General features: G+C 41.8%; 1 protein-coding gene across 1 annotated transcript; it reads right to left on the reverse strand.

The window, feature by feature from the left end:
* Positions 1-6,328: 6,328 nt before the first annotated feature.
* On the reverse strand, positions 6,329-7,621 carry LOC149436099 (hydroxycarboxylic acid receptor 2-like). The gene has a single exon (XM_089661964.1). It carries the CDS (start codon positions 7,613-7,615, stop codon positions 6,599-6,601), a length of 1,017 nt encoding a protein of 338 aa, XP_089518090.1. The 5' UTR covers positions 7,616-7,621; the 3' UTR covers positions 6,329-6,598.
* Between the last annotated feature and the right edge of the window lie 5,746 nt (positions 7,622-13,367).

Raw genomic sequence — 13,367 nt, forward strand, 5'->3', positions numbered from 1 at the left:
AGAATAAAAAATCAAGAAAATGCAATAAAAAATTTGAACCGGAAACATGAGACACAACCCACTCCAAAAAAGATGAAAATGATTCAAAATAAAAACAGGATAACGAACAGCCCGTAGGCAAACATTTGTCGAAAAAATAATAACCTTCAAAGAAAAATTAAAACATAAAGGGTTAATAGGCAATAATCTAAGTGCAGATTTAATATCTGCTTTGGCTAAAATGCTCCTGTGCCTATATTTTTAAGCAAAACTAAAGCATCTTCAAAAGATGTATAAGAAACTGATGTGATGTTGGGATAGGAAAGAGGAAGTCTATAGGAATTAGGCTAATTTTTGGGAACGATGCCTAAAGGGGAAATTCTAAAATTACGGAAAGGGGGGGGGGGGCACTAAAAGGACCTTCCACCCTACCTTCCCTTATTTCTTTACAAATCTTATCCCTAACCCAGGGGCGGACTGACAACTCATGGGGCCCCTGGGCAATAGGGGATCATGGGGCCCCTGTGTCCTTGCCTAAACTCAAAAAAGCCTTTGAAAAAGGTACCAAGGGCATCTCATGGGGCCCCCTACTGAACCTGGGCCCTCGGGCAGTGCCCGAGTGTCCAAATGGTCAGTCCGCTCCTGCCCTAACCACAAACTCAAGCCAGGAGATGGACTTTAAATTGCAAACTATTGTACAGCCAGAACTGGAAAATACCGGTTATAAAAACCCAAATTGGAAACCTTCAAATAACAGCAGAGCCATCTGTTTGGGTAAACTTGAAGCCAAGGAGCCAGAGCGTGCAACTTCACTGGGGATATTGCCTTTCGGAACAACGTCATTGTTGGTTTACAGCTGACATTTTTTTTAAGCATTTTGTAATTGGGTGAGAGCCTGCACAAAAGGCACATTCATGCTGGTATTTGCAATTATTTGGCCATTTGCACTGGCTGTCATTGCAATTAAAAGAGACTCCTTTCCTGTAGTGACTGTTAGTACTGAAAACTGTGGATGTCTTTTGCTTGGAAAAAGCTGATCTCTGGGGGAGAAAAAGATTGAGCCAAAGGCGCACATCCTTAGATCCCCATCTATGGGAAGGGTGTACAGGTAATGTTTGATGGAACAACTCATCAAATAAAAACCAGGCAACCCCACCAAAATATGTCAATACGCTGAAAAAAAAACAGAACTTTTTTCTGGAAATTTTTCACACATTACACTTGAGAATATGCAGAAAGCCTGTAACCAATTATTGAAAGATCTGGTGACAGGCCTTCTCCTATCCTCCTCTGTTTTATCTTTCTTCCATCTTTTGAAAACGGAAGGAGAAATAAAACATCAGTGTATTCTCTCCTCCAAATCTTTTCCTTTATACCGATTGAAAGATGAAAACCAAGTGGGGATAAATCACATGGCAAAGCCTCCTTCAAATGGGTCTTAGGAACATTAGCTGATTTAACTACATTACAATTTTCCCTAGAATTTCTCTGTACTGTGTCATTTGGTATTGTGTCACTAGATGGCGACCATACCAAAGCAGCAGAATTCTCCATTACATTACCAGCTAGAGAAGTAGATGCAAGGTGCACAGAGGCCAGAGGATCAGACATGCTGGAAGATACTGTCTGTCTCCCTGCATCCAATTCTCTAACAGCTTGCAACAACATTGGTTTAAATACAGACATCACATCAGGTTGTAACTCACCAGCATCGGGTATCTGGAGCGGAGGTCCTGCATGCTGATCAGCTGTAGACCAGATGATGGGTATGGGTCTCCTGGCATCCTCCAGCTGGGCAGTCTGGCAGTGAATCTGTACTTGCGCCGGTCCCCTCTCCTCCAATTCAGGGGTCTCCTTGGCAATGCTCCTGGCTCTAGGAAGCCATGACGTGAAGCTCACCCCACTGCCAGTCGTACTGCACATGCATGGAAGAGATCTTCCAATGTGGTCGGCAGAGACAGTGCTGGGCGGTGAAGGGGAGCATCTTGCCCTCCGGATATACCGCCTCTTCGCCGGCCCTCCTTCCTGGCAGGAAGTGACCCAGGCTAGCCTGGATCCAATCTTCGGCTGTCCTATCTTCTTCCTGTCGTGACCCGAAGCTCCAGTCATCTTCCACCAGAGAACCGGCATCCAGGGTGGCATCTCCGGCATTGATGGGGACAGCGGCAGAATCAGAGGTGGATGAGGCTGTAGCAGAGGTGGTGGAGGCTGTGGCGGTGATGGCGGAGGCAGTGGTCGAGGAAGATGCAGGGACATCCACTTCATATTGACTCGCCAACCGCGGTAAGCTCAGGCATCTTCGGAGCCAATCCTCATCTCCTGTGCCAGCCCGCACGTTGAGCCGCCTAAGAAGAGTCTTCATCCTTCTTTTGCCTCAGAAAGTGTTTCTTGCTCTATGGAGAGACTCTCTGAGCACCACAGCCCATGTCTTCTGAGGCGACTGAGCGATCCGGGAAGAAACCCTACTTATATAACCTCCCAAGCGATTTCTAGAACAATGTTTCTCAACCTTTTTTCAGTCAAGACACCCTTTAAAATTAAGGACAGTCCCGAGGCACCCTTTAAAATTATGGACAGTCTTGAGGCACCCCATTCTAAAATGTGAAAAACTATTTTAGTTTTTTATAACGCAGCAACATCCACACATGGAGGACACCCAACATTAGAGGGGGTTTATTCTTCCAAAGCAAATACACTTTTGCTCATCGGTACTGAGTAGTAGTCCAGTACAGGCTTGTTCCACCCACTGGTTTGTATACAAGTTTTTGGCAATTTTTAGACATTTTCCCAAGGCACCCATGAAGAAACCTCAAGGCACCCTGGTTTAAAAAGGCTGTTGTAGAATGTATGCTTGTGTCCTATGATAATAGCCTTACCCTGGTGATACATTGACTTAGTGCTGTGAGATACACCCCTGAATGAATGTGTTTTTAAATGTTCTCTTATTTTTGAGTACCTTATTGGTACAAAAGTTTGATATTATTCATGTTTACTTTTATATCATCAATTACTCTTTCAAATTAATTTTAGTGTATATAGCTATTTTCTGTTTTTCTGTAACAATGATTGATTTATGTACACTTTATCTTGTATATATGTTTATCATGAAGTTTATGATCATCAAAAGTTTTGATGTGTCTTGTTTCAGCCCTTGTGAAGGGGGATTGTTTGGACCCTGAAATGTGTTGGCCAGCTTCTATCTTCCAATTGTTTCAATTCTATCCACAATAAATGTTTATGGATTCATAATATATTACTGGTTTGCACTCTTTTTGCCTGTTCTCACATGGACTTCTCACTGTAGTCTTTTCCCCCTTTTTGGAAGGGGGGGGGGGGGTGTTGTGGTAGAGCTACTGAGGTTTAGCCATCGAGCCCAGCTAATGCATCCTGATTGACGGGCAAAAGATTCAAGTCAAGTGCTTCATATTCTCCATTTCTTCCTGCTGCCGATGCTGACTCCTTATGTAATATCCAGGGTGAATGGAACAGCCTATTTCTGTTCCTTTTCTTTGGGTGACACAGCCCTTTTGCAGAACCACAATTGTCTCCAGGGGATGCTCATGCTAATGTCTGAGCATAGTAAAAGCCACAACTATCCCACAATTCAATCATGCAAAGTAGTAAAGAGACACTGAGGTCACTTGAAATTGTAGTTCAGGTTGCATGTGTAATTTTGAATGTGCACCCGCAGTTCCGGCATGGGTGCACAAAAACATATCTTAATGAACTAATGTGCATGGAGGTAGGAATTTAAAATGTTATATTCATTATAATTAATAGGATTTGTATTACTCTCTATTAGGATTTGCTGACATTTTGTGTCCCCCCTATAGTCCTGCACAGCCAGGCAACACGTATTTCCACACCAACCTGCATTCAAAAGTCAGTAACCAGTCCTTGAGCTTGTTTTTGGGATTTTATTAGGGGGATTTCAACTTGGGTAGGATAAGGGGTGTACGGGATGCCCAATGGAACTGAGAAACTGAGGACAACTTCTTGAACTATGTACAAGAGGTTACGTCAAACAGTCTCTTCAGGAGAGCTAGCCAGCATCTCCTGTAGTACCACCTCAGACCCTAGGTGTTCCTTATCCAGCTGTTCTGGGTGAATCCCTGAGCAGGGAATCCCATGTCTGCTTCATAAATAGTGAAACAGTCCTGGGTGGCAGGCTAATCCAGCTTCCCACTAGAGTGCCTCCTTCCCCTTTCTGGCCCAGGGAATGCAGGTCTACTCACTCTGTCCTTCTCCTGTGCTGCTAGTGGGTTGGTGGCTGGTACCAGGCCTTTTAACTGAGCCATTCTTTCCTTTTTAAAAAGGTGGTCCTCTCTCTGGGGGTCGGTGAAGGTCTGAGCTTTCCTCCTTCCATGCTCCACTGCCTGTTGGTGAGCCCCTCTCCATCTGGGCCCCCATACAGGCTCCTCTCTCCAGCCTCACTCCATCTCCAACTTCCGCCAAAACTCCTCTCCTCTCCTGCTGAGCATGCTCAGTTACTCTTAAAGGTTGTTCTGGTCCCTTGCCAAGCCTCCTGTTGGGGATTGGCAGGATCCTCTAAAGTACAGACCAGCCACTCCTCAGATCTACCCACTGCTCCCTTTCTCTAAAGTTCTAGAGCAGGGGGAAATTCCAGAGGGCTGGTCTGCAGAGCCTCTCAGCTCTGACCACAATTTGACCCCTGAGAGCTATCACACCCAGACTGCTATTCAGCCCTTCTTGCTAACAATTGGAGTCTAGCTCCCCCTAGCTGACTAGGAGGGTGCGACAGATTAAAAAAAAAAAGTGCAGTTCCACTATAGGGGTATTTGAATGCATATTACTGTTTATATTAACATTGTTTCATTCTACTTTAATCCTGCATTTAAGTTCAAAATGTAAATCTTTAAATGCTTTTATTTTACAGGTTTACATCTCTGCACTTGGAATAGAGAAGTCAACATCGGCCGTTCGTGTGTTCAGTGAACACATGAATGGTAAGGGTGTTTGGGGCCACGCCCCACAATGCACTGCACTCTGACAGTGCATTGTGATTAGCCAAATCAACATGTGGACAAGGTGTTTTGGGGGGGAGCCCCTCTACTCCATACCACCCCCCCATGTTGAGGGTGTGTGGCATGGTACGGTACAGGAGGGAGGGGCGCTTGGCCTGTGCTTGGATCAAGGGTCTGGAATGCTTTTCCTCCCCCGTTTTTTGGGGTGGGGTTCCCCTTAAAAGTCCCACCAAGTCTAAAGGGCCTGGTATGGCTTTTAGGGGGAACCCCACGCACTCCCCCCCATTTTTGGAAGGTGGAGTTCTCCTTAAAAGTCCTAAAGGGCCTGGTGTGAGGGCATGTGGCCTGGTACGGTTCAGGAGGGAGGGGCGCTTGGCCTGTGCTTTGATCAAGGTTCTGGTATGGCTTTTAGGGGGACCCCATGCTGTTTTTTTTTGTTTGTTTTTTAATAAAAATGTAATTTAAAAAAAAAAAATGTTCGTCCTGCTGCAACAGGTTCTATACATTATATAGATGTGCAACTTTGCAGGTAGTTTAAGGGGACCCCCCAGGCATGATATTTTTTTGTTTTTACTTTAGGCAATGAAAAATTGCTGCCCCTTTAAAAACGGTATTTTTGGAAAAAAAAATTCTCACTGATTCATGTCCCTCAGGGCAGTACCTGAATCCCCATACCCCTTTTATGGCCAATAACGTGCAAATAAGCCTTCATAATGAGCACTTTTGAATTTTCAAGTTCAAGTCCCATAGACTTGCATTATTTTCTAACAGGGGTGTGTTCAGCCCATCACTACTGTGTAATAAAACAATTCTCTTAATAGTATCACACCACCATTTTAGGCTACGTTCACACTTGTGCAGGTCGGAAACATTTGCAAAATTGCACGTTCCCAACCCACACGTTCCCAACACCTGCTTTTTTGCATGTACAAAACCATATAGTGCTGCAGCACAATTTGATTCCATGAGGCACAACTTTAAAAAAAAGGGTCCAGGACCAATTGTTCTGTGGGTAGGGCAACCTAGTGAAGGGAATAGGATGCCCTGCCTGCAGAATGCAGATCACACCGATGTGACCAAAGCCTTAAGGCATAAGGATGACATTCTCTAAATTATTTGCAGTTTTTTAGAGTTAAGCTGGCTAGATACATTCTGGTATGTTAAAGCTATACATACATAAGAAAATACAAATACTGATATTGGTAGAATACTTCACTGCTCTTCACAAAATAATCTTTAATTGAAATTTTAGGGTACGCAAAAAACAGTCCAAATCTTTGATTTAAATTTTAGTGTACACAAAAAACTGTTCAAATCTTTAATTGAAATTTTAGGGTACACAAAAAACAGCAATTAATCAGCATTATATGTAAAAAAATAAGCATAGCACAGAATTTGTGTTAAAAGATAACAGGTTAATAATATTCTGTATTTAAATGGAAAAGGGTTATCATGTTAGAACTATTATAATAATGGATACTCTGCATCTAGCAACTGTGTAGGAAGAAGTTAATACAAAGGACCATGAAGACAAAATAGCTTCCTGGACACAACGCGTTGTGGACAATCTATCTCTGCATAGTACAGTATGTGACTTAATCATTTCTAAGTCTTTAGTTTGTCCATGTATGTTACTAGAGCCGGTTATTCCTCAGAGTCATGCTGGTATTATTGTCGATTGGTCCTGCTTCTGATTCCGACTCTGCTGGGCTTGAGCATTGCAGAATTTTTAAATAGAATTTTCTGAATGAAGGATTAAAAAAATAATAAACCAAAGGATTACACATACTATTTATGTACGTGAAGCAGATTGTAAGGTAAAATGCATTATCAATGGTTCTGTAGATGCTGCATTTATTTCTCTCTGAAGAAGCTCGGATCCTTAAGACTTCAATCCTGGTTGACACACTTGGCAAGTAACATATGAAGAACACCATCCCGACCAGCATGATACATTTTACAGCTCTCCTAATTTTTACATTTTTGTCCAGGTTTCGTTGTCTAAGCCTCCAGACGGTACAACAAGTACAGAAAATGACAATGCAGAGAGGCAGGAAAAAATTAAAGATGAAGTGAAGATCATGCCACCATGAGGCCTTAGGACATACCATAAAGCTGTCACATGATGGTTTTGTTGACATGGCCCCTCCAGTATGGACTTCAGTGAGAATGAGAGCAGTCATTAGTATTGTAACAAACCAAATAGCACAAGCAATAACAGCAGCAAGCTTAGTTGGTATGAAGTTGATTTTACTATAAGGATAAACAACTCGAATATACCGATCTGTAGCTATTAGAGTTAAGAAGAAGATGCTTCCTGTCCTGTTCATGGCAAGCATGAATAGCATCAGCCGACATGGGATATCTCCATAGATCCAGGTCATGTTCTTCCAGTAATAGTCCGTTCTAAAGGGTAGGCAAATCATGAGTAGGAAATCTGCTACTGACAGGTTGAAGAGATAGACCGTACTAGACTTCCATTCCTTCATGTGAAAGCAAAAGGCCCACAAGGCAAAGCCATTAAGTAGTGTCCCAAACACAAAAATTATGATCAGAACTGAAGGAAGTATGTTGGAGAGAAGAGGGTCCTCAAACATGCAGCAAGTGCAGTTGCTGCCATTTTGGCAGCCCTCAAATCCTTGTTCCAGCATTGCCAAGATTTTCTTACTTGCTCAAAGAGTTTCAGTATCTGCTGTCTTTACTGCACAGATAACAGGAAGGTACACACAGAACAACAGCTGAAGAATGACTGCAGCTAGAAGCTAGCTTTTGCTAAAAAGGATATTGGTCATCAGTGATCACGTATCTAAACTGGCCAGTTACCATCATGCAAAATATTTTGTTGTGCATTTACTAAAACACACATTTCTTCTCACATTTCCTCTTTTGTGTTTGCACAAAACAAGAAAATAGTTCTTTTTTCTTTTACACACAATTCTTATAGTTACACTTTTGGTTAAATGTTGGTGGTTGTTTCCTGTCTGTTCAAATTCCAATTGACTGTTTTAGCATCAGTTATGAAAATGATGACAGATAATGCTTCTCAGGAACAGATAGAGTTTTAAAATGGAACTAAAGTTCTGCTATTACCAACTGGGATAAGGCAAGCTCTTTATTGCAGAAGAGACATGCAAAGTCTCTTCTGCAATACAATACACCTACCTGCCTGCTTTCAGCGTTCTCCAGCATGTAAACTGAGCTGTGCATGTGCAGCTCAGCTTATATCACTGACACCGTCCCAGTGTAGCATGTGCATGTGCAGGAGGGATGTCAGGCCATGCCAACCAATGAAGATGGCCGAAGGCCCACAACCAGAAGAACATGCCGGTGCCACAAAGAGACGGGATCGCCGAAGGAAAGGTAAGTTTAGTTCTACTTTCATTTGTTTGCAAATTTAAATATACAGTATTTGGGTGCATGTATGTCTATTGCGTAGAACTTAATTTAGAGGGGGGAGGGGAAACATTTTTTACCATCACATTTAATTGCATAATTTTCTATAGGCACAGCTATTTCTTACAAAATACACTACTCAAAAACATTAAAGGAACACTTTGAAAACACATCAGGTCTCAATGCGGAAACATCTCATGCTGGATATCTGTACTGATATGGACTGGGTAATGTGTTAGGAACATAAGGATGCCCCATCATTTGATGGAAATGAAAATGATCAACCTACAGAGGACTGAATTACAAGACACCCCGAAAACCAAAGTGAAAAGATGCAGCAGGCTAGTCCATTTTGCTGAAATTTTATTGCAGCAACTCAAAATGGTACTCAGTAATTTGTATGGTCCCCCCGTGCTTGTATGCATGCCTGACAATGTTGGGGCATGCTCCTAATGAGATAAAGGATGTTGTCCTGGGGTATTTCCTCCCAGATCTGGACCAGGACATCACTGAGCTCCTGGATAGTCTGAGGTGCAACCTGGCAGCATCGGATGCACCAAAACATAATATCCCAGAGGTGTTCTGTTGGATTTAGGTCAGGCGAGCATAGGGGCCATTCAATGGTATCCATTCCTTCATCCTCCAGGAACTGCTTGCATGCTCTCTCCACATGAGGCCAGGTATTATCGTGCACCAGGAGGAACCCAGGACCCACTGCACCAACGTAGGGTTTGACAATAGGTCCAAAGATTTCATCCCGATACCTAATGGCAGTCAGGGTGCCATTGTCTAGCCTGTAGAAGTCTGTGCGTCCCTCCATGGATATGCCTCCCCAGACCATCACTGACCCACCACCAAAACGGTCATGCTGAACGATGTTACAGGAAGAATAATGTTCTTCACAGCTTCTCTAGACCCTTTCACGTCTGTCACGTGCTCAGGGTAAACCTGCTCTCATCTGTGAAAAGCACAGGGTGCCAGTGGTGGACCTGCCAATTCTGGTGTTCAATGGCAAATGCCAATTGAGCTCTATTGTGCTGGGCAGTGAGCACAGGGCCCACTAGAGGACATTGGGCCCTCAGGTCCCCTCGTGAAGTCAGTATCTGATTGTTTGGTCAGAGGCATTCACACCAGTGGCCTGCTGGAGGTCATTTTGTATGACTCTGGCAGTACTCATCTTGTTCCCCCTTGCACAAAGGAGCAGATACCAGTCCTGCTGATGGGTTAAGGACCTTCATGGCCCTCTCCAGCTCTCCTAGAGTAACTGCCTGTCTCCTGGAATCTCCTCCATGCTCTTGAGACTGTGCTGGGATACACAGCAAACCTTCTGGCACGTATTGATGTGCCATCCTGGAGGAGTTGGACTGCTTGTGCATTCTCTGTAGGGTCCAGGTATCGCCTCATGCTACCAGTAGTGACACTGACCCTAGCCAGATGCAAAACTAGTGAAAAACATTCAGAGAGGATGAGTAGGGAAAAAAATGTCTGTGGCCTCCACCTGTAAAACTATTCCTATTAGGGGGTCTTCTCATTGTTGCCCATCTAGTGCACCTGTTAATTTCATTAACACCAAAGAAGCTGAAAATGAATTAAACCCCCCTCTGCTACTTAACTGACCAGATCAATATCCCAGGAGTTTAATTGACTTGATGCTATACTCTGATTAAAAAGCGTTCCTTTAATTTTTTTTGAACATTATATATATATATATATATATATTTTTTTTTTTTTAAATCAGCTTTTATCCTATATTTCTGTCAGTGTATACTGTGAATGTCTACCTTAACAAAGGTAATTCATGGATTTACTAGTTCTCCTAGACAGCAGAAATCTGGTAAAGATGCCAAGAGCCACATATAACTCCAATCTTTGGTCTATTCCTATTGCCCATCTACAGTGATTTCGGTCACCGTCAGTCATCTGTCCCTCATAAGCTACCATTTCTTTTGTTTGTTTGTTTTTTTTTTTTTGGGGGGGGGCTGTTAGCATTTGTTTTCTGTTGCCCACCCCTCAAGACAAAGAAAATTAGAAATTTGTACCCACCATAACATTATTTTCTTAAAATCTGTTATGGGACAGAGGTCTCATTCCTCAGTGGTTATGATCATGCTCTCAGTACTACTTTGCTACAAAAGTGAGACTTGCCGGTGGTGTGGAGAATGTACCAATAACATTTGGCAAGTTTCTGTAGCATCCTGGACTGATTTAAGGGTCTTAGACTAGGTTCACTTATGTGCGGTTTTTTGGGTGGTGCATTTGCACGGGCACAGCAGCCCATTCATTTGAATGAACAAGTAGGTGCTACGCCCAGAGATAATCCCCATGGAGGTGGAATGTCAGTGCTCTGGCTCTGTGTGTCTTCCCAGCAGAGATGCAATTGAATGGTAAGGATTGGTATAGCCGGCACTCGTCTTCCCAAATAATAAACGTTATTGAGCGAGTAAAATGTGCTTATAAAATGGCTTACGCATTTCAGCAATAAGCCTTAGTCATAGCTATCTGGCTATGGCATCATGGCTATGACTAAGGCTTATTGCAGAAAAGTGTAAGCCATTTTATATGCACATTTTATTTGCTCACTAAAGTTTATTATTTGGGAAGACGAGTGTCGGCTATACCAATCCTAATCATTCATTAATTTAAATGTATAACATCACAAACAGTGCAAAATAATTTGTTATAGTACTAAATCAATAAGTAAAAATATTATAAGATAATAAATTCACTATAAAATATAGTCCCACTCCAAAATTCGTAAAGAAAAATATGACAAGTGAAAAAATATATATATATAAAAAATGAAGAAAAAAAAAGTGCAGAAATTAGTGCTCAAACCAATATATACCGCACTCACCAGATTAAGGTGAAATAAACGCCTTTTAGGTATTTATGGGATCCTAGACCCTTATGATATGCCTCCAGAACTCCACTCCACCACAAGAAAGCTTTCCTCCAATTTTCAACACCACCAGGCTCCACTTCCCAGAGAAACTCAATGTAATGTAGAAGAGATAAAATAACATAGCATAATACTGCAACACCCGGCTAAATCAAACGTCAAAACACCAGGCCACTCACATTATATAAGATATAAACCAGTATATTTATGGAATCCACAGACGTCTTAAACTTCTCTGACCTTAATCTGGTGAGTGCGGTATATATTGGTTTGAGCACTAATTTCTGGTGGAAGCACACGTTTTTGGAATAAGGACTTTCTGAATATTTAAGGATTTTTTTTCCTTCATTTTTTTTTCCTTCATTTTTTATATATATTTTTTTTCACTTGACATATTTTTCTTCATGAATTTTGGAGTGGGACTATATTTTATAGTGAATTTATTATCTTATAATATTCTTAATTATTGATTTAGCACTATAACAAATTATTTTGCGCTGTTTGTGATGTTATACATTTTTTGGTGTAAGGTACACTTATGTACAGCAGCATTTAATTTTGTTTTGGTTTATAATTTATGTATTTTTATTTTTTGGCGCTGGTGATTTATGGTTATATACATTAATTTAAATGGGCTGCTGTTCCTGCGGAAAAGAGATCCCTGCACCTTTTTAAGATCACAATCACAGAAAAATCATATGGTGCTTTTGCACCATGTGATTGTGACCTGGACCTGAAAACGCAGCGCAGTATGGGGGTGCCCCATATGTCTACTAAATAGTAGCACATTTTGCCTGTGGATGTGGGAATGTGTGCGATTTACACACATCACTGCACTCGCATGTATGTGAACGTAGCCTAAGCGTGAACCAGGTAGATGTTTTGTAAACATGTTTAATGGTGACCTATGGGAGACCTTAAAATGTTTTACCTTGATCACTGTTTGCAAACTACGCCTTTTGGGATTTTGTGAGATATTTTAATATTTAGATGTGGTATTTTATTATTTAAGTAATATTATTTATGAGTATGTTTATAGGGTTCACTCTTGAAGGGAAAGGTAAATGAGTGTATAGCTTCAAAAATTTCCTTCTGGAACATAATATGACTCACTTGCTGGGACTATTTTTTGAGATATTGTAATATTTTAATGCTTAGATGTGGTATACTATCATTAAAGTTATACTGCTCATGTTCACATTTATGGTATGTTTATAGCACTTTTTTCCTTTAAGTGCTGTATTATTAATACTAGTACTATGGGATCACTGTTGGAGGGGTAATTAGTAGTAATAGGGTGACTCTAGATTAGGTTTCTGTAATGAGTGGTTAGGTATTTACCACTATTTGTGCCCCGCTTTTTATTATTTCCTTTTTTTTTATTTACATGAGACTATTCTGTGAGGTATCTTAATACTTTGATTCTTAAGATGTGGTATTTTATCATTGAAGTAACATTACTCATGTTTACGTTGATGATATATTTACAGCATTTTTTCAGTCTGTTAACTTGTATATCATTGTCCAGCATGCAATTATGTCTTGAATTGATATATATATGAGGGGTGTCAGATATGTTTCTCCTATGGAGCCTAATCCACTCTGGTACCTCCTAGTATAGGGATGTTTGGGCTCAAAATGCTACCAATTAACTGACAGAGGTAAATATGACCTTAAAACAGAGTTCCACTCACTCTGTAAAAAAATAAAAGTTAGCAGCTACAAAACTGTAGCTGCTGACTCTTAAAAAACAGCCACTCACCTGTTGCACGATCCCGTGGTGCCCCCGCTGTAGCCCGTTTCACTGGCCGTCCTGTATTCCAGGTGCCGGCATCTTCAGTGTGGGCACCCAGCTGTGACAGCTTGGGGCTTGACAGCCGAGTGCCCACTGCGCATGTGCGAGTTGTGCTGCGCTTCTTGAATGGCCCCGTCGTCTTCTGGGACCTGTCACGTGTCCCACAAGACTGCGGGGAGGGAGGGTAGGAGGACAACTTCCGCTTCCGATCACCTAGGCGATCACAGTGGTATTTGGAGCGGATACCTGTCAATTTCTGGTACCCACTGCTCCCCAACGGTGCCAATCCTTAATGGGGAGTGGAGGACCAATCTTT

Source organism: Staurois parvus, unplaced genomic scaffold (genome assembly GCF_062004578.1).
Source record: "Staurois parvus isolate SC_StPar_1 unplaced genomic scaffold, SC_StPar_1.0 ptg001418l, whole genome shotgun sequence".
NCBI lineage: Eukaryota > Metazoa > Chordata > Amphibia > Anura > Ranidae > Staurois > Staurois parvus.

What these genes read in the sequence shown, in the direction of transcription:
- LOC149436099 (XM_089661964.1), bottom strand. Translation starts at nt 7,615, where the DNA reads ATGCTGGAACAAGGATTTGAGGGCTGCCAAAATGGCAGCAACTGCACT.